The sequence below is a fragment of the Octopus bimaculoides genome, chromosome 4, assembly GCF_001194135.2.
Source record: "Octopus bimaculoides isolate UCB-OBI-ISO-001 chromosome 4, ASM119413v2, whole genome shotgun sequence".
In the NCBI taxonomy this organism is placed as follows: domain Eukaryota; kingdom Metazoa; phylum Mollusca; class Cephalopoda; order Octopoda; family Octopodidae; genus Octopus; species Octopus bimaculoides.
The window spans coordinates 91,109,958-91,132,208 of record NC_068984.1 but is presented as its reverse complement, the minus strand read 5'-3'; the positions used below and the strand labels follow the sequence as shown (position 1 = coordinate 91,132,208).

The 22,251-nt window shown below is 34.1% G+C and overlaps 1 protein-coding gene across 1 annotated transcript in view; it reads left to right on the top strand.

Moving 5' to 3' along the window:
• The first annotated feature begins 552 nt into the window (after window positions 1-552).
• Window positions 553-22,251, top strand: part of LOC106881639 (protein ABHD13) — a 24,012-nt gene continuing 2,313 nt past the window's right edge. The window contains exons 1-6 of the mRNA XM_014932103.2: window positions 553-1,535; window positions 11,332-11,563; window positions 13,745-13,845; window positions 15,632-15,885; window positions 17,482-17,586; window positions 21,557-21,667. Of these exons, the coding sequence (XP_014787589.1) occupies window positions 1,211-1,535; window positions 11,332-11,563; window positions 13,745-13,845; window positions 15,632-15,885; window positions 17,482-17,586; window positions 21,557-21,667 (1,128 nt within the window). The 5' untranslated portion in view covers window positions 553-1,210. The remainder of the gene's footprint in view (window positions 1,536-11,331; window positions 11,564-13,744; window positions 13,846-15,631; window positions 15,886-17,481; window positions 17,587-21,556; window positions 21,668-22,251) is intronic.

The following is a 22,251-nucleotide window of genomic DNA, read 5'->3' as shown; positions in this document are numbered from 1 at the left end:
AAATCATCCGAGAGGAAAATGAAATTATAACAGCGGAAGAAGTTCAGGTCTGACCTGGGGGAGTAAACAACAATGCTGACGACTACAACTCCGTCGGTTACGATCAACGGAACAGCCTGCTCGTGAAATTAACGTGTAAGTGGCTGAGCACTACACAGACACGTGTACCCTCAACGCAGTTCTCGGGGAGATTCAGAGTAACACAAAGTGTGACAAGGCTGACCCTTTGAAATACAGGTACATCAGAAATAGGAAGAAAGAGTGAGAGAAAGTTGTGGGAAAAAAATACAGCAGGGTTCGCCCACCCCCTGCCAGAGCCTCGTGAGACTTTAGGCGTTTTCGTTCAATAAACACTCACAACGCCTGGTGTAGGAATCGAAACCGCGATCCTACGACCACAAGTCTACTGCCCTAACCACTGGACCCATTGCGCCTCCACACAACTGCATCATAAATGACAACAATAAACAACATGAAATGGAAAAAACATTCATTGACTATCAATTGTCAGCGCCCCTAGCGTGAACATATTTTATAACTACTGTCAACGGGAGGTAACTCACATTACATGGCTTTAAAACGCTGCCACGATTCAAGCAGATTTTATTTCGTTAGTGTACAGACTGCACACAAAAATGACGTGCGTTTCGATTGTATATTTTCTGGATAATATACCGCGTTATATTTAAAATAGAGCAATAACAATTTTTTTGTCATATTTAATATTTATGGTGTAAAAATTTCATAAAAACCAAAGAAAACCTAAAAGGAAAAGAACAAGAAGACCTGTATGGTTTGGGATATCAATATTTCAGATTTTATTTGTGATTGAACATTGTGGATAATCTATACTGCTGCTTATCTGGTCAAACAATGTCGAAGGTTCGCCTCCAATGCAGGCAATACCAGCGTTACTTTTACCATCATAAAGAGGGGCCTCACAAAAATTACATCCCGAAGCAGCAGCTTTACCAACAACACAAAAATCGTTACCAACTACAACAGACTTCATTAAACATTGTCAACGAAAATTTTTTGGCTATAGTCAATCTGATAACTTCCAGTGGATTCCCTCTGTGCACATTTCCTGTTTGAAAAACAGTTGAAAATTATTTCCGAGACCTTATCACCTACTGTGATTCTACTCTGATCTATATCACCATTAGCTGTCCATTTCAGGACGTGACCCTCACAACATTGTGAGGGGAAGATGAGTGTAAAACTAAAAATAAGAGAGATAAAACCCTCAAGTTCTTCAGCATCATCGTCAACCACATCAGGATGCAATCCGAATTTGGACAGTCTTGGGAGTGCCTGCTCAGATGGCAGTTCTAGTTCTGGGTTAACATCGCGGACAAATAATTTAGGAGTACGGGCGGGTCGTTTCGGCCACATGAAACTTATACTCCTGTTTCTCTTCAAACTGGTTGTTAAATTCTGGAGTATCTGTACTACAGCTTTGTTCATAATATTCTTAATATTCTGGTTCTACGGTGGACTTATTACTTTGCTTCTCGTAATCATAGCTTCTCTTGGTAAGTAAATCAATTATCAAATTTTATATCTGATTTTAAAATTTAACACGTATTAAGTCGACCATGCGCTTTATATAATCACTTAATTTTTCTGTCCTAATTAGGAAAAAAACCCCTACTATTTTACTGTTTTGGAAAACTGAAGATGACATAACGAGAAATATTTCCTGTGTATGTGTGTCTGCACACACGTGTGTATGCACGCACACTTAATTCGGGTGTTGTTTACTTCTTCTATAGTAGTAATGGTATTTGCTACCTAAACGCAACTTCCGTTATTTGACAGTTCAGTGTTTCACAGACCTTAAGTAGCGATTCCGTTTATTCCCTCTCAGATACTTCGATTTACATTTCGAACTTATGTCTGGATATTGATTACACTATATTCTCTCTCTCTCTGTCACTTACACACACACACACACATGTTACTCAAGAAGGAAACAAGCAAAATCCGTTACCACCTTATAAAAGCAAAGAATAGTGATTATCTCATCTAATTCCTTTCTTGTCTAAGATGAGTCCAACCTTTCCCCTTCAGAATATCCTCCGAAAATCAACTCTTTCTGTTTTGATCAAGAAACATCGCCAACTGTTTTAATAATTAGTTTCATTTTGAAATTACTAATTATTTATTGCAGCACTTGATAAACTTTACAGTTTATGCTTTCATATAATAATGTTTTACCATGATAAATCCTTTTACTTTCACATTAGTATGGCTGCCTACTTGCATAATATCCCCCAAAACAACAGATCAAATCACAGATTTAGATCACCAGTTTGCTTAATCACTTAAAGTACGTATCCAAATCTCCGTTTGTCGTTACATCTACTATTATAGTCGGAAGGGCACTATCAATTATATCAATTATTTAATATAAATCCTTTGGTGATTTATGGTAGGGTTCTTATTTGTAAGATTATTGAGCCCCAACCTACTTTTAACTATGTAACATAATTGCATATAAAAATGATTTCGTTGATCTCTGTTAGCAGTAAGTCACACATCTGAACAGCTGCCATTTATTGATTTTTGCATATAAATAGCTTAAAATCATTATCAAGCTTAGAAAGAAAAAGAAAAAAATCTCATTTTGTTTTGTATTTATTTTCACGAGATTTGTGTCACTCGCTTAATTTCATAACTTTTAAGGTTACTTCTTTATTTTCTGAAAGTTGTTACTCTGTAACTAATACATATTTCCAACTTTCAACGACTGAATTGCACTTGTATATAACAATTACGGTCAGGCAGATTGATTGATTCTCGCAAGTAAAGTAGAAATTGCCGAGTTTCGATATATCTACCGAGATACATTACACAACGCGAATGACATCCCAGTATTTGCAGGAAAACTCGAATTTTTCGCGTGGAATCAAGTACCCTGACTTAAAGTTTAAATTATTAGTTTGACGTGGGTGTAGTTGTTTCTGATGTTCATATTATATAGATACTTTTGATTTCATTGTGAAACACGAGGAAAGACTTTAACATGTTTTCTTAAGAGATAATTTGTTTCTCGTATTATTTTAAAATCTATATATATGGTTTGCCGTTTTAACCTTTAATGCAAATTATTAATTTCTAGCTTAAAATAAATTAATTATTTTGATTATATATATATATATATATATATATACATACATACATACATAACTCTAACATTAAAGGTGGAATCTTTTTAAAAAAATTTTTGCAAAGGTACAGACAAGGAAGAAAAACCAAGTTCATTTCTTTTAAGGTTAATAAGCATAGATTTCACTTTAATAAGATGAACTAATCATTAAAAAAATGGAAAGGCCACCAACAGATTTTGATAATGACCTATCTAATGTTACAAGCAACAAAAAAGAATTTAAAACAAGCTAATAAAGTGTATCTAAAGAGTCTATATTAAACTACTCAAAAGTAAATCAAGAATCATTACAAGATCACAATAATGATAGTCTCAGATTCCTCAGAAGTTGCTTTTTTTGCAGAAACATTTTGTTTTGGCCAATTTTTCTTAGCAAATATTAAAAACAAAATAATTGCTTCTTTCAATCTTTACATAGACTCATTCCACCTTATAATTAAACATGAATATTAGCAACTAATGAGGAATTACATGAGGAATCTGCTACAGGATCAGACAAAACATGGGATGTAATACAAGAAAGAGTACTTAACTTATTTAATCATATAATTATATTTTAACATTTCCCAGATATGGAAATTTTTTTTCTTAATAATACCAAAATCTGATAATGATAACTACAATTCAATCAGATTATATTGATCATATCTTGATCTGTACTAATCTATGTAAAATGTTGGTAAAAATTATGACTAACTGATTATCTTACTTGAAACAGAATATTTTCTGAAAATTCACTTTGATCTCCCTAGCTTTAAAAGGAGCTTACGTCATGGTCCATGACATTCTACTTAAAAAGGGATATCAGTTTAAAATCTTCAACAATCTTTGCAATTTGGTTATTAGTTTTCTTATCCATTAGAACATGACTTATTTTCGATGATATTAAACCCAAATTATATATCTTCTTCAGGATCTCCAGTAAGGTTCTCTAATTTCACCCATTATATTTTTATTCTATGCAACAGATCTATATAGTTCTTTAAACAGAATTATGAAAATGCCAAATTTTGTTGATGATCTCAATTTATCACCATCGTTTTGCATCAACCTTCCATTCTGGTTTAAGTTGATAAGACCCAATGCAACAGTGGGCAGCATTGTTCTTTGATATTTCCATTTTGGCAGGGTTTCTATAGCTGGATGCCATATGGAAAAGATAATGGGGAACAGAGAAGAAGGACGGTGGGGGTTATGTAGAAGAGGATTCAATGTTATCCTACATTATGGGAGTGGGAAATGTAGGAAGAAGTTGACATGAGATGGAGAAAGAGATGAGAGTGATGAGAATCCAGAGAGGTCATTGCAAGTTAAGAGATGAGTGTGGAATCTAGTATTATTAATAACCATGTTAGGTCTAACAACTGCAATAAAATGGGCAAATGGAAATGGTCAACAGTCTGATTCAGCCAAAACAAAGTACTATAGCCCAGACTTTATCAATTATCAGTGTGATGAAATATATCTAATAAATCAACTATTAACATTACAAAATTCTCAGTATCTGATTACATTCAAATTTGAAACTGGAAATACATCTTATGTATTTGGTAGGGGGAAAAATGGGATCTTTTTGGCTTACCAGATACTTTTTTTTTCTACTGAGATGAAGAAATGCTAATTACAAAAACCACAGCCATCTTTGAGAGAAATTAATAATAAAAAAAAAATAGCAGCTAAATTTCCCTCAAATTACAGCCTGCTGTCTTAAAAATGAAAGCTGTTTGATCAACTTGCTAGAATAGTAGAGGAACATCTCTCAAATCACTACTGGATGAGAAATGATATGGAGTTAGACAATAACAAAAAGCATCTATCTTCCTCCTCCTCCTACTACTACTACTATGTAGTGGCTGTGATGATGATTAAGAGGTGGTAGTGGTGGTGGTATGTTACACACACACACACACAATACTCCCAACACCTCTAAACTATTAATACAGCCATCAACATATCTAGCTACCATGTAGAGATCTTGTTGGCTCATACATACACATGGCAGTAGGGAGAGGGATTTGAGGGAGGTTTGGCTACTGTTTCTCTGATGCCTAGCTATCATTGGCTCATACATACATAAGACAGTAAGGTGAAATTTAGGGAAGTCTCCTCTTGATTGCTTATGCTGGTTTAAAATTGTATAGTTTTAATATGGTGCTCTGGGAACATAGAGGAATTCCAATTTCTTTCATGTTCAGATTGGACGTGTTGGATTTGTAAAGTGCAAAATTTCAGTCTTGAAAGGTTTGTAACTGTCTTATTGATTTTTCAAAATAAATAAAAATAGAAAAAGGGGATATGATTTTTCTAATTAGTATGAAAGACTATATTTGTATTGAAATTTTCTAAAAAATCAGATTGAGTTTGTTAAACCAAAATGGTCCAAAATATGATCTCAACATGGCACACTAATTATCTCAGAAATTCTGCTGTTGAACATATAAATATTTGAGATTGTATAAGGGAGTTTATTGATGCTCAGTTTTTGTATGGCAGCTGGATAAGAGGGATACAAGTGCAATCCATCCTCAAGCTATTGAAAAATTCTCCATTCAAACGGAGAAATATATTGAGTTGCTTAAGATAGATCAAGAAACAAGATTAACCCCTACTCAATGTTGATAGATGCATCTAGGAAGTGCTGAGCAGTTTAAACAGAAGAGTAAGCTGTATGAAACTTGGTTCACTTCTCAGACAGAACAGTTAAAATCTTTCAAAATAACATTAAAAAATATCAAAACAATACCATAATATTGCTCAGTTAGACTATTTTGATAAGTGGGTCAACTACACACATTGGTCACATCAGACAGTGGAGTAGGTGTGGTGCTACTTCAAATTTTCAAAGCAATAATAAAAACATTTGCATAAAACTATATCACAATTTTACAATTATATGAGGCAGTTGGTGCGACATGATCACTTAAAGATTTTGCTAAAGAATTACTATTGGAAACTGTATTTCTTTTCATTGCCATTTAACAAACTTAGAATTATTTCAATAACGAAAAAGAGGTCAGATTAAAATGTAGGAGTGTATTCTGTTAAAAGGGATAATTATTTATAAGAAAATAACAAACCATTAACTATGATTTGGATACCAGCCCATACAGATATTAATGGAAACAATAAAGCAGATGAAATAGCAAACAAAGAGAATACAAAAAAGTAATCAATATAGATTACATGCAAAATCTATCACAAGTTAAATCAGTAAAAACATAGTCAAGGATGAAAAAATATATTGGGAAGAATCAATAAACTATCAAACTTAAGTCTTTCATTATGTCAGATTTAGCAACTGTAAATTATCAGATATTAAATAATACTAAATAACAAACATTCTGTTGGGTACTAATGAACTATATTCCTAACACTATTTTATCACAAACAGATTGTATGGCATAATTTTTATGTTCTTGTGGAGGCTATACAGAAACTTGACGACACTGTTTGTTCCAATATAAATAATTATCAATCTGAGAGACTGATAGTCTTTTGAAATTGGTCTTCAGAAAGTTACCAAGGATGGAAGTATAATTTGTTGTCAAGGATATATCTACTATAAATATGCTTTTTGAATTCAGGGATGCTACAAAAAGCTCTAAAAATAGAAGCATTTAGCTGTACTTGTCTTTTCCCCTTTCTTTTCTATTATTCATTATATATATATGTATGTATATAGGTGCAGGTATGGCTGTGTGGTTGAGAAGTTTGCTTTGCAACAATGTGGTTTTAGGTCAGTTCTTCTGCCAGCACCTTAGCCAATCATCTTCAATTCTTACTCTGGACTTATGAATGCCTTGTGAGTGAAATTGGTAGACAGAAACACTATGGAGATTTGTCATATATATATATATATATATATATATACATATACATATACATACATAGCTTTGTGTGTGTTTATCCTCCTACCACATTACAACAGGTGTTGGTTTGTTTATGTCCCTGTAATTTAGAGGTTTGGCAGAAGAGAACAATAGAATAAGTACCAGACTTTAAAAAAATTACTGCAGAAGTTGATATGTTTGACTAAACCCTTCAAAGCTGTGCCCCAGCATGGCCGCATTCCGATGACTGAAACAAGCAAAAAATAAAAGATAAAGATATGCATGCATGTATACATACATAAATTACTAGATACATTTTTTTTTTAACCTGTTGTGGCTTTCTGGCTTCACATGGATTAAGGATTACATTTTTTCCATTTTTTACTTGTTTCAGTCATTAGACTGCAGCCATTCTGGGGCACTGCCTTGAAGAATTTTCTAGTACTTATAGTTTAAGCCTGGTACCTACTCTATCAGTCTCCTTTGCTGAACTGTCAAGTTACAGGGACGTAAACACATCAACACCAGTTGTCAAGTGGCAGTGGAAAAACAAACACAGACACACATACACATATATGATAGTCTTCTTTCAGTTTCCATTTACTAAATGTACTCAGAAAGACTTGTATGCTGGAGCATTGTTCTGATGAAACAAACCCCCTTTCGTCAGTTTTCCTGGGTGTTTAGTCTTGATAGCTTTTTGTAACTGCCTCAGCAGCAAGTTGGCATACTACTCTCCATTAATGGTGTGGCCCTTCTGAAGATAGTCACTGAACACGTTGCCTTTTGCATCTCAAAAAGTTGAGGTCATGACCTTCCTTGCAGATGAAATGACCTTAGCCTTCTTTGGAGCAAGTGTGGAGGGCTGTTTCCACTGCATGGATTGTTTCTTTGTCTGTAGCTCAAGATGATGAAGCCAACATCCACTCTGGGTTAGGAAATATTTAAGGAAACCAGCTGGATCTGCCTCAAACAATATCAAATTTTCCTGTGATATAATCAGCCTGGTGTACTTTTAATCAGGTGTCGGAAGACATGGCACCCACCGAACAGAAAACTTTGTCATGTCAAGTTCATTGTGCAGAATATTCTCAACTTTCTCAAGGAATATGCTAATAGCATTGGCTATTTGATTTATAGTCAATCATCTCATCCACCTCCATGTGGTGAACATGATCAATGTTTTCTTCAGTCATGGTAGTTGCAGGATGTCCAGACCTTGGGTTGTCTTCAAGACTCTCTGTTCCCACTTTTGCACTGTTGATAGAGCTGGAGTGTCATCCCCTGATGTAGCAACCATGTCAGCATGAATGTCCTTAGAGGCTAAACTCTTTTACTGCAGGTACTTGATAACATTGCAATACCAAATTTTGTTGATTTTTAAGAGAAGTCAGTATTAGTTACTTTTGAAGTTTTCTTTGAACATTCAGATGTCAGTTTACCTGAAAAGATGCAGTTCTTAATAAGGGGAGTTGAAATTAATGCATACAAGATTTCACAGCTATAGCATCACTCCTTCATAGCCAACCTATGAAATTTACAGTCTGTCCTTGTACTACTGTTTTTATATGAATTTTGTCAAGTAGAATTAATCTCATGTTTTGGTTATCTATTATTAATCATATAATTGAAAATAGGACCTTTCATGTGTAATTGTTTAATTAACAATTATAATTAAACAAAATGGTTACTGATTGATCATTTGAATCTTATTTCTCAATAGAATTCAGTTCAGCTTTGACAGAAATATACTGATATTAATACACTAATATTACTGTTAAATTATTACTTTTGTAACAACTAATTTCAAATGATTTCATTGACCTTTGAAGGTAATTGTAAAGACAATAGAAATATTGTTAATATATGGAATTTATAGCTAGGTTGAGTTGATCCAAAATTATTATTGAACTACATATGTACTACATAGGTTTTGTTGTTTTCAGTTTGCTGGTAATTGTGAAGCCAGGTAATGCCATTAATCAGCTTCTTATAAATTTTCACTGGTGATTGATTGATGTTTTAAAACCAGCCAAAGATTAGTTATTATCTACTTGATTGTAAATGATCGATGAAGCTTTCCTTTTAATTGCTCCTATATTTGGATGTCTATATATAGTTTGTATATCAAATTAAGTTGGAAATTCAGGCAAATCAGCTTGACAGGAGGAGTACTGAGAGCTTTAATCTTGTGTCATGTTTTAAGACCAACATTTTTCATGTGTGAATGAGTTCAGATATCTCATTCTAGTTCTCTGTACATTATCCTTTCTCAGATTCAAGTGACTCTAAACTGAACTAAGATTGTCAAAAAAATATTCCATCTGTTAATTCAATTGCTTATTTGAATACAAAACAAACTGAATTTGCAAGTATGGTATATTCTAATTGTCTCTGATATTGTTCACTTTTACAACCATAAAATCTTAACATTTCAGTGGATGTTGATAATCTCTATAATTCTGATAATCTCTAACATTGTTTACTTTTAATAATGATAAAATCTTCAAATTTTAGTGAATGCATCTGCCTTATCCATTTTAGCTCATCTACTAACATGAATGAAAAACAGTTATGAGCAAGTTTAATATTCCTTTGCTGGTTGATTCAGGCTACCTGCCATACAGTTATCACATTGAAAGTCTCAAAGGCTGTTGTAGTAGCATAAGATGTTGAGAGAACATAGATCGTTGGTGAAAAAGTGGTTAGTAGAATGTTGGTAACTGGAAATTTACTTGTCTAGTAGATGGATTTTTTTTTTTTTTTTTAATGTGGTCAAAAATAACATCTGAATGTTCATGCTAGATGTTCACTATTTAATATAATAGATTGGGGACAGATGAAAGAAAGAGGCAGGTTGACAGGTAAGTAGTGGGTAGGTAAGTTAAAAGAGTGTGTGGGGAAACAGAGAAAAATATGGTGAAAGAGAAAAAACATGGTCATAGACATATAGGGGTGAGTCAACAGGAAAGTGTTTCAGAGGAGAGGAAACAGTAACAGGTAGCACAGAAGAGTGATCAAGGGAAAAATGTGTGGGAGGCAACTTGTACCTGCCTAAAACACATCATTATTTATCTGTTTCGCTCTGTTCAAAGACAAGTTCTAAAGCTTATATGTAAGAGGTTCTGGCATTAAAATGCACAAAATATGGTTTAAGTTAAGTATGATCTGTTGGATATGTATTGTTAAAGTGAAATGGCAAGGAGTAAAAAAGTAGTGAGGCATAAAAGGTAACAAGTGATATAAGTAGGAGAGCTGGCTTTATTGGTATTGATGGATAATGTGAACAGATGAAATCTGCTCAGCAAAATAAAAAATAAATATAAAGTAAAGATATTGTGTGCTAAGATATATATGGCAGAAGAAAAGATACATGAGGTAAAGAAAAAGCCAGACAAACAGGAGGTAGTGAGGCCAGATCTGAAGAGGTTGGATCTTTAGGATGAGATAATATAGGATCAACAAGAGTGGAGATAAGACATATTACCATATTGAACCCATTCCAGCATGGAAAGTAACAATATACCAGTGATAATAATGATATTTATTAGTTCATTTCCATTTATCTAATAATGTATATACCATGTATGTTTGTGTTTTCATAATCATAGATTTCAAGAGATGATTAAAAGCTGGACTGACTACATCTTTCTAATAAGTCAGTATTTAGATTTTGCTTAGGCTGATTTGAATTTTTTATCACACCAGATTCAACAAAACAAGTTCATGTTAATCACTTGGTTGATTTACTAAACAATTAGACATGTATGTTTGAAAGAAGTTATTAGGTTTCTATGTGCAAAAACATTATTGTCTGCTGAAATTTTTCCTTTGCATTAAGAAGAGAATATTTTTATTTAAGTGGTGGTATCTGTAGGGTTATTAGATTGCATATGGGTACTTCATTTATTAGATATCTCTCTATTCATTTATTAGATTCCTTTTAGATGTTTCATGGGGTGTATGTATAATTAGTAATCACATGGAAGCAGAAATACTGTTTAAGAAGATCTTCAACCATAATTTGATATCTTTTTGGATTTAAACACACTGAGAGCATGAAATTATCACTTTTTTACTTCATATATGGTTATATTATAAAAAAGTTGTTTTGAGATATTAATTCAAACAAAAACTTAATGGAAGAGATGCCAAGCCTTCATGAAGAGGTTTATTTATTTATTTTAGAATGGTAGACTTATGATGCCTACAATACACAGTAAGTGGGAATGTGAGAAATGCTGTGTGAACACATTAAATTATTTTCAAAAATCTTTTCAATAATAAATCATTTTTATAAAAATTCAATTTTTTCTTTTTTTTTTTCAGGCTTGTTGTATCATGGGCAGGACATGTTAATTTATTATCCTCAACAACCACGAAATGCCAGAATCTATGTTGATATGCCGAGCTTGCTTAAACTGCCATTTGAAAGCAGCTATCTTCAGACCAAAGATGGTACCAGTATACATGTAGTACTTATCAAACAACCCAGCTATTCTTCTGTGACTGCCCCTACTGTGATATTTTTCCATGGAAATGCTGGAAACATTGGTCACCGGTATATAAATATTTTTATTAATTCATTACAATATTACACACGTATCTAAGCTAGTTAGATTTTTGAATTGTTGTTTGTTTCATTTTTATTATCTCAGTTAAGACTTTCAAAAAGGCAGTAGACTTACTTGGATTCTTTTCAAGTATTTAGTGAATGTAAAAAGTGGTTAGAAATCACTTTTTCAATAAAATTATTACTATTTAAAATAATTTTCAAAATATTAGCAAATATTAATATTATGCAAATCATATAGATAGTCATTATATGTATTTTTTGTGCATTACACAAGAAATTTAAAAGAAAATACTTGGGTCAAAACTGGTGGGCAGTAAAAAAAAAAAAGAATAAATGCAACTACAAACCTTTGAATATGAAGAAACTATAAGCAGTATTCCCCCACCACCTCTAATAATTAATGTAACATTTCATTGCTGAAGGCAGTGAAGTGTATTCACTGGATGTCTTTATAGTAAATACATAGCAATTATTCAGCCTATTAGTACACAGGTGGTGTATGGTTATACACTATATTATCTAAAAGAGATTATTTAATGTAAAATATTACAGTTCAGAGTTACATTACCAATGTATGCTAGCAGTATAAAAAAATAAATCTTCAGTATACAATCATTTGATTAGTATGGATGTGAAGAAACACTATTTATGGTACACAGTTTAAATTTAGTAAGAGAATGTAGTAAAAATTTAAATTTTTAATTTAATATCATTAAATATTTAAGAAGATAAATTATATTTCTAATTTTCAGCTATAAAAGTGGGTATTATATTATAATTGACATTGAATTTAGCTTGAGCAAAATGCAATAAATTAGGTGTTACAGATAAGTAAATTTTCCATTTTTTAATTTTTAGCTAGCATAATTGAAAATAATTGTTTAGAATAATGATTCTTTGCAAATAATCAAAAGACACGAGAGATGAATAGGGGTAATCTGGATTTTATATTCCTTCATTCTTTTTTTTGTATTCTTTTCCTGTTTTCAATTATTTGACTGTGACCATGATGAGTCACTGTCTTCAAGAGTTTTCTAGCCTATCATATCTTCCCCAGTACTTATTTTCGGTGTAAAAAGGTAAAGACTCCCTTTGGTCATAAATGACCATGGGATTGCACCTAGAAAGTTCCCCCAAGGCACAAGTTTAGGTAAGGTTGTTTATGGAAGACCAGCAGTTACCCATGCATACCAGCTTCCCTTCTCCATGTCACTGATGTTATCCAAAGGAAAGGCAAAGGCCAATACAGCTTGGCACCAGTGACATTGTGACTCATTACTACAGATGAGTGAAGCTTTAACCACTGAGCCAAGCACTTTCACTGTCTTTTCAGTGTGGTACATATTTTATTGATCTATATTTATTTGAGAAAGGATCTTCAGACATTGGGCCTCACAGAAGAAAAGTTTAACATAGGAAGCATCAAATGTGGTGTACAAGAGAGATGACTGCGCTGGTATGGTCATGTGTTAAGTATGGATGAGGACAGCTGTGTGAGGAAGTGCCACACCCTAACTGTTGAAGGAACCTGTGGAAGAGGTGGTGATGCATGACTTTCGAACATTGGGCCTCACAGAGGCAATGACAAGAGACAGAGACCTTTGGAGATATGTTGTGATTGAGAAGACCCAGCAACTAAAGTGAGATCGCATCCATGGCCGATGCCAGTGTTGCATGTCCAGTGATATGATTTGCTTGAGAAGACCTGTTGAGTCAAGAAAACCCAAAATCATAGCTTTAGACAGTGCCCCCTGACTGGCTCTCGTTCCGGTGGCATGTAAAATGCGTCATCTTAATGTGGTCGATGCCAGTGTCCCCTGACTGGCTCCCGTGCCTGTGGCACAAAAAGCTCCATCTGAACGTGATCAATTCCAGGCTCACCTGACTGACTCCTGTGCTGGTGGTACATAAAAAGCACCCACTACACTCTTGGAGTGGCTGGCATTAGGAAATGCATCCAGCTGTAGAAACTTTGCCAGATTAGATTGGAGCCTGGTGCAGCTCCTTGCTCTCCAGACCTCAGTCAAACCGTCCAACCCATGCCAGCATGGAAAACAGACGTTAAACGATAATGATGATGATGATATATATATATATGTGTGTGTGTGTGTGTATTTATCTAGTATTTATTAAAATATATAATATATAATGTAATTTTTCTTTCAGTTTGATGAATGCATATGGGTTATATACTAGTCTTGGTTGTAATGTTCTCATGGTTGAATATAGGGGTTATGGAAAGAGTCAAGGATCACCATCAGAAATGGGTAAGTTTTCTTAAATGTATGTGTATGCATGGGCATTTTGGTGTGTATGTTCCTGAGAAAGATTAACTGGAAACTACTTGGTATATGGAGTAATTTAGTGTTTCCTTCAATATCAAAAATTTTTCCTGTTGCTTTTGAATGTCTTTGCCAATTGACCAATACATACTTACATACATGTATATGTATATAAGTACATCACATACAAACATACACTTGCTCTGATCTTATCTCTCTACCTATCAATATAACTCTATAGTAGCCTCTAGTCTTTCACTGCTCTCACCCACTGCCCCTCCATCTTTTGTCTTGTTTTTGTTTTTTTGTTTTTCTCTGTCTGCTGCTCACAGCTTCTCCTCCTCAACATCCTCAACATGCACCCCTCTACTCATCTCCTACCTTCTGGTCTAACCCGATGAATCTTACTTCTATCTTTCTTTCAATGACTCTCTCAAGATTTCTCTCTTCCTTTTTTTTTTCCTCACATCTCCCATCTATATGCATCATTATAAGATAACCCTAGACTCCTGCCACGGAACCCACCTTGTCACTTTTCCATTCTGTACCTCCCTTTCTCAAATGCCCTTGATACCAATCCTCTTCTTTACTTCTGTTCATTTTCATACTCCCTCCCTCTATAGTGTCTGCTCTGTTACTCTCTTTACTACCACCTTTTCACATATATAAATCTGTTCATCTCTTCTTACTTTATCCTCCTTTATTATCTTGCTACAAAGTTTGATGAGAAATTTTCAGTAATGTGATTCTGTGACCTGAACCTAATGATGGTTGTAATGTTGTAAATGTAGTGCCATGTATTGCATCATACTTTCAATTGGGGAAATAGGTTTTCACCTCATCAATTGCACTTGGGAGCAAATTTGAAGTGCACAACTATGTAGGCCACACCAACCTGTTGCCACCTGCTTCAACACAAACTGGCCATTAGATTACCCATTTATCAGTGTGAAGCATCTCTGCACATCATGGATCCACACACTCAAGGAAATGGAAGGAAAAATGTTCCATATTCGAACTTGGTACCATGTCACTAACAGGTTTAAAACATTATTTTGCTTTCTATTTCTACACTTCTTAGTTCAGTAATCCCATTTTTATCTTTCAGTTCCCATCTTACTTCAATTATCCCATCCACCTCACAATCATACACTTCCTTTTTCCACCTCTCTGTTTCTCCTTCTCTTATCCAGCTTCCCTCTCCTACTATGCAAGCTCACATCTTGTGTTCACTATCAGTTGCTGCCAGTCTCTCAAATACTGAGGATGTAAAACACTGTTATCTTTATTTCTCTCCAGTTAGCTTAGGCTGAAGAAGAGGCCTATAAAACATTGCATGCTCAGTTCTGCAAGTCATTTTCTAATGTACTTTTTCTGACACTTTCACCAAATAATACAACACATTACAATAATGCCAACATGTCACAAATCACTTGTGTGTGTGTATAGATGTATGTATTACTGTCTGCTTGACTTGACATCACATGATAGTTGTAAATGAGTGTCACTGCCATGTAAGCGGTGGTCCTCATTTTCAGTCTTCAGTGAAAACATGCCTGGTGATAGGATAATATAATCTTACTTGGAAAAGGCAAGGATTGACATTGAGGTAGGTAGCCTGTTATTCAAAATCTACTTTAAAAAATTCTGTCTAACCCATGCAAGCATGGAAAATCGAATGTTAAATGATGATGATAATGTATATATGTATAGTCATATGCATGCATATGTTGAAAGTTCATTTAAAATTTTTTTTTTTTTTTTTTTGAAGGTTTATATCAAGATGCTGAAGTTGCTATGGACTTTCTTTTAAGACATTCACAGATATCACGAGATAAAATTGTAGTTTTTGGACGTTCACTTGGAGGTGCCGTAGCTATATATCTTGCTTCTCATCCTTACTACAGCCAACATATACACTCAGTATTTATAGAGAATACTTTTACATCACTGCCAGAAATTGGAGCTGTTGTTATTGGCATACCTATAATTGGGCTTTTACCATATTGGTGCTTTAAAAATCAAGTAAGTTTTTTTTTTTTATATATGCTGTTGCCATTAATCCTCCTTAATGCAAATCACTTTTTTGTTCATAACAAACACACTTCATTAATAAAAGAAATTTTACAATATTGAATATAAAATGTGGAAAGTTGAAAATCCCTGTTCTAAAATACCTGATTCTATGCATGTTATGTTGAAAGTTCATTTAAAATTACTTTTAATTTTTTTTGTTTTTTGAAAGATTCACCATCTTTAGTGTTATGAAATTAAAATTTTTTGGTTCATGAAATAAGTTTTTGTTATATTAAAAATAATCTGTTTTGTGTTAGTTGATATTAACAGTTTGCGATATTTTACTTTACTAGTTTGAAAGATCACCAACACTATGATCAAAGCATCACTTTTTTTACTTTCATTTTTGATATGGATTGAAAGAATCTTCAATATACAATGTCTTTTCACCTTGACCCTACTGTTTTTATTCAAGTTTTCCTTGATCTACCTCTATTATAAGTATTTTCCATCTCTAGCTTATTACACCTTTTCCCTCCAACATGTAACATCCTTTCATATTACATCAGCAAAACAGTGTAATTAATTTTTCTTGCACACATTTTCCAGTACTTTTGATGACCAGCTACTTGTTTCAACTCACTCAGACTCAAGTGCAATGTTCAACAACTGTCATGACTTGCTTGTGCTTATGTGAAATGTTGAACAATCAACATATCATATTCAACTCATTCCCTTGCATTCACTGATGTACACTATTATACTACTTATACATCTCAAGTAGTCTGCTTTCTGCAGAAAGACAGTGAAAACAAGGAATACTTTTGTTTCCAACAAAGTTTTGTAACCTTCCAACACTACCCTCTAAAGGGTATGCACTATATTTTAGCAATATAGTGCATATGAAATGTGTATGTTAGTAGAATGGACATTACAGTTATAGTGTAGTGTAGTAGCTAGTATAGTCATTTTAGCTATTTTATAGGGAGATCTAGCCCTTTTCACCTACATTTAAATACTACATTATGTTTACATTTATGAAAATTAGATTTTTTTAATTAAAATTTATTTTAAAATTGGCATTTTTTACTACTCAGATGTAATCATTCTTGCACTCGGCAGTCACAAGCAGTAAAATACATTAAATATCACTGAAATATTCTTCCCTCCAAAATTAACTTTGAACTGCCTTGAACATTTAGAAAAACAAAGTTGTTGCAAACCAGTGTAATTTTTTAAATAGAGAGCTTTTCAATTCAATATATATGTATATATGATTGAAAAATATGTGCAAGTTATTATTGATTTTAGTTTTTGATTGTAAACAGTTCTAATTAAAGAATTCACATTTCACACTCCATAACAATGTAAATATTTCTTTCATCTATACAGATCATGACTAATTTCCTTGGATTCTAATATTTACCTTTCTTTTTGTGAACAAATTGTGGAGTACCAGTTCAAAATTATTCTGTAGCAATTTGGACTGTAGCTTCAGTTAATATTTTGACAATATACAGAATATATGACTTCCTCTACCACCACTTTTGTAATTAGATAAGTTTGTAAAAGTTTATATTACTGTCTTTTTGCTTATATTCACAGTTTCCCTCCATAAAACGTGTACCAAAGATCACGGTTCCAGTCATGTATTTATCAGGACTAACTGATAATCTTATTCCGCCACGAATGATGAAGATGTTGTTTGAGGTAAGATTTTTGCTGGAAATGTTTGCAATCCATTGTTTAGTTGGTTTTTGAGATAAACAAACACCATGCTTCTTTGGAAAGCCATTGAATACTTTATTTTTAATTTGGTCTATTTCCTGCTCAATTCCGAAATCTACTGAAAACTTTCGTTTGATCAGTTGTTCTTGGGTTGGATTAATTTCACAGCTTTTTCATCAGTTTAAAAGTATTATTGATGTAATATTAGGATAAATTCTGAGTGGCTGTGTGGTAAGTAGCTTGCTTACCAACCACATGGTTCCGGGTTCAGTTCCACTGCATGGCACCTTGGGCAAGTGTCTTCTACTATAGCCTCGGGCCGACCAAAGCCTTGTGAGTGGATTTGGTAAATGGAAACTGAAAGAAGCCCGTCATATATATATATATATATATGTATATATATATATGTGTGTGTGGGTGCTTGTGTGTCTATGTTTGTCCCCCCAACATCGCTTGACAACCGATGCTGGTGTGTTTACGTCCCCGTAACTTAACGGTTTGGCAAAAGAGATCGATAGAATAAGTACTAGGCTTCCAAAGAATAAGTCCTAGGGTCGATTTGCTCGACTAAAGGCGGTGCTCCAGCATGGCCGCAGTCAAATGACTGAAGCAATTAAAAGAGTAAAAGAGAGAGAGAGTAAAGAGTATTCATTAGCATTACAGACTTGGTAGGATAAAATAATCTTTTACTTGTTTCAGTCATTAGACTACAGCCTTGAAGAGTTTTAGTTGAGTGAATCAACCCCAGTTTTTTTTTTTAAGCCTGGTATTTATTCTATCAGCTTCTTTTGCTGAGATAAACAAACCAACACCAGTTGCCAAGAGGTGTTGGAGGACAAACATAGGCACAAAGACACACACACACACACACACAGTGGGCTTCTTTCAGTTTCCGTCTACCAAATCTACTCACAAGACTGAACCCAGAGCCATGTAATTGGGAAGCAAACTTCTTACCATGCAGCCATTTTTTATATAGGCAAGAAATTCAAGATTTATTAGGAGATGGGAAGTTGCAATGCCTAAATTTTCTAGATGAGTTCTGAGAGAAAAATTTTCTGATTATGAATTTTATTAATTTTTATTAAGATAAAATATTTCAAAGAGTTTAATCTCTCCTTGTCATCATGTGTCATGTACATCTGCTTAGCACTCGGCTTATTAAATTTTCAGCTAACACTACTCTACTAATTCTTTAATTTATTGACTTCATTCTTTTTGTCTTATAATGGGAATTTGTTGGAGGTCAGGTGTTTTCACCCTGACCCCACCCCCATTTTCATTTTTTATTTCAAAAATCTCTTCAGATTTCTGTTTTCAGTATCAGAGATTATGATTTTGCCAAAAAGGCATGTTTTCAGAATTTTCATTTCCTCCTTCCTCACCCCATTTGTTATTTCATTTTTCACCACTTTTGAATTGCTTTTTTAAATACACATAGAAAAATATGGAGATTACAAATCTGGAAAAATTTGTTTTTTTAAATTTCAAATTTTCTTACAAAACATCCTATGTCATCCCTCCCCAACCCTTCCCGTTTTCCAAAGGCAGAAAACTCCAAACATTTTACGTATTGGATATATTCATTTGCTCATGCATAGATTTCTGCATGAAACAACAGACAAAAAAATATCAAGTCCTCATCAGAAAACTTCATATGCTGGAAATAACAGCTAAATCTCTGGAAAATATTTTTTCCTTGCATCATTTTCATTTTATAATTCTGTTGTAGGATTTATGAAAGATAAACGATATAATAGCCCACTATAATCTTCAAACTTTGAGGGGCTTTATTTATTTTGTACAATTTCTGAAAAAAAATTAATTTTAATTTTAGTAAAAGCCTCAAATTTTGAGAGATTCTATTTATTTATTGTGTCATCCCATAAGTAATGCAGTTTTTTTCAGTTGCATGAACTAAAAGTCAGAGGGGGATAGGATGAACTACCAGCATCAACTTGCTTTATAAGCAGGTAGTAATTTTACCTTGTCCTTATTTTTAGTGCAAGTTTTCAAGAGTGCAATTCGATTTTAACAGTTATTTTTTCAAAGCTATAATGGAAGTGACAAAGGAGCATATTTGGCATATTTTGCTTTATGAGTTCAATAAAGGCAACAACACAACGCAAAGTGCGAGGAATCTTAATGCAGTATATAGGGATCAGACAATAAAGCATAAGCCAGTCTCAACTGTGATTCCAGAAACTCTGAGCCAGATCTACAGCCTAGAAGATGAGCCTTGTCCTGGAAGATCTGTAGAGCTCAACGAGGATGTCCTGCAAACCCTGGTGGAATAAAATCCCATCATAACTGTTGAGGAACTAGCAGAGAAGCTTGGATTTGATCATTCAACTAAATCCAATTGGATTTGGTCATTCAAGTCAGCACTAGAAGAAAAATGACCATCTTTGGTTTCAAGATAATGCTCAGCTACATACAGCGAGAATAACATTTCAAAGGGTGGAGCAGTTTGAATGGAAAACAATGCCCCACCCACCATATTCACCAGACATTGCCCCATCTGATTATCATTTATTCTGTAGTCTTCGAATTCTGTAGACAAAGTCAGAACAATAGTGGAAGAGAATATTTCATCACAGACTAACGAATTTTGAAAGAGGGTCCTTGCAAGTCTACCAGATAGATAGAAGGGCATTGTAGAAAATGAAGGAGAGTATATTTTAGATTAAAAATGAACTTTATCTAATTTTGAAAAATAAAAAGAAGTATAAAAAACCGCATTATTTATGGGATGACCCAATATTTTATCTAAGATCAGGATCTTTTAATCCACTTCCAAATGGAGCTTTCTGATGATTTTTTCTTTTCTCTTCCTAAATCTCAACTATTTCAATTTAATGCCAAGCCACAAATTATTTTCATGTTGTGTTTATATAGAACTAGCAAATAATTTGTACTAAAATTTTACGTTGTCACAATTGTATTGAACCATGTTGAGCCACAACAAACCTCTGTGTGTGTGTACATCTGAGAAAAAACACATAATTACCGACAGAAATGTACCTAGAAATTTGGTCTTGTTTTTCATTCATTAGATTAAACCCAACAAAGTACTCCAAGTTTAGTCATTATCCATATTCCATCCCAGCACAATTCTACATAAAATTTACACAGATTCCCCCCCCCACACACACACATGGTTAACATACAGTTTACCATTGTAAAATAGTAAAAGTAAATTGTTCCTTAGAAAATGAAATTTTTTGCAATACTAACCAGAGACATCCCATAATTTCATATAAACACTGTGACATTGTCACCATTGGCTGTCTGTTGTAGATCAACATTGACTGTTCTCTACAGAAATCATCTCTTTCATATTATCTCTACTATTCTCCTCAATGGCTGGAATTGTGTGCTTCAGCAATCAGTGTCATTCATTGTGCTGCAGGGCCTTCTCCTCCCAGGTGCCTAGGGAGATGCCAGGGTTCTTCATATGTCTCTTTAGCACATCCCTATATCATGCCCTCTGGCCACCATGGTTCGTCCTGCCCTGATGCAATTCAGCATAGAAAACTACCTTTGGGAGTTTTGTGCCTTTGGAAAGCAAGAATGGGTGGAGAGAAGGAAATAAAAATTTTGAAATCATGTTGTTTTAGCAAAATTTTAATCTCCAATATTGAAGACATAGAACCCGAAGAAATGAAAAAAAGGGAGGGTGTGTGCAAACACACAACCTCCACCAGAAACTTTATTCCATTGGGGCATATAGTTTCTTTTGGCGCTTACACTTTCCCCAATAGTAGTAATTAAGTGAAATCAGTTCCAGGCAGGAATTAAACCAGATTACAAACTTGTGTCTTTAAGATCTTAGCCCCACACAACAGTGACTGTTGTTGTCTTCCATAAAGATGATGATAAATTGTTTAAAAATCTTTCAGTTACTGATTATTCTTGAGTTAATGAAATATCATTATTTAATATTATACAGTCTACTGTGAATTCACCTTTGAAGAGGATGGCTCTGTTTGACAATGGAACCCACAATGAAACCTGGCTGTGTCCTGGCTATTATGAATGTATTTTAAATTTCATAGCAGAAGTAAGCAATTTCCTTCCTTTTAATAGATTTGATGCATTGTTGTTGTGTAACCACAGGTAAGCTCTGAGTGAAGAGATCTCTGATCAAACATTCCATCCAAGAACATACCGTTTTATTTTCTCTCGTTGTTTGCATATTGAACTCATTTGTTTTCGTATTTCATGTTGTTTACTGTTGGTGACATCCTGTACCCATATATGCACATGTCATCATCATCATCGTTTAACGTCCGCTTTCCATGCTAGCGTCCGCTTTCCATGCTAGCGTCCGCTTTCCATGCTAGCATGGGTTGGACGATTTGACTGAGAACTGGTGAACCAGATGGCTACACCAGGCTCCAATCTGATTTGGCAGAGTTTCTACAGCTGGATGCCCTTCCTAACGCCAACCACTCAGAGAGTGTAGTGGGTGCTTTTACGTGCCACTGGCATGAAGGCCAGTTAGGAGGTACTGGCAACGGCCACGCTCGAAATGGTCAACCAAATTGCGCAACATGCCCAAACCTTCTAGAAGGATCAGAATTCCTTTTCAAAGAGGGACAAAAATTCAAAATCAAATCTGACTTGTGCCTCAGAAAACCTTAT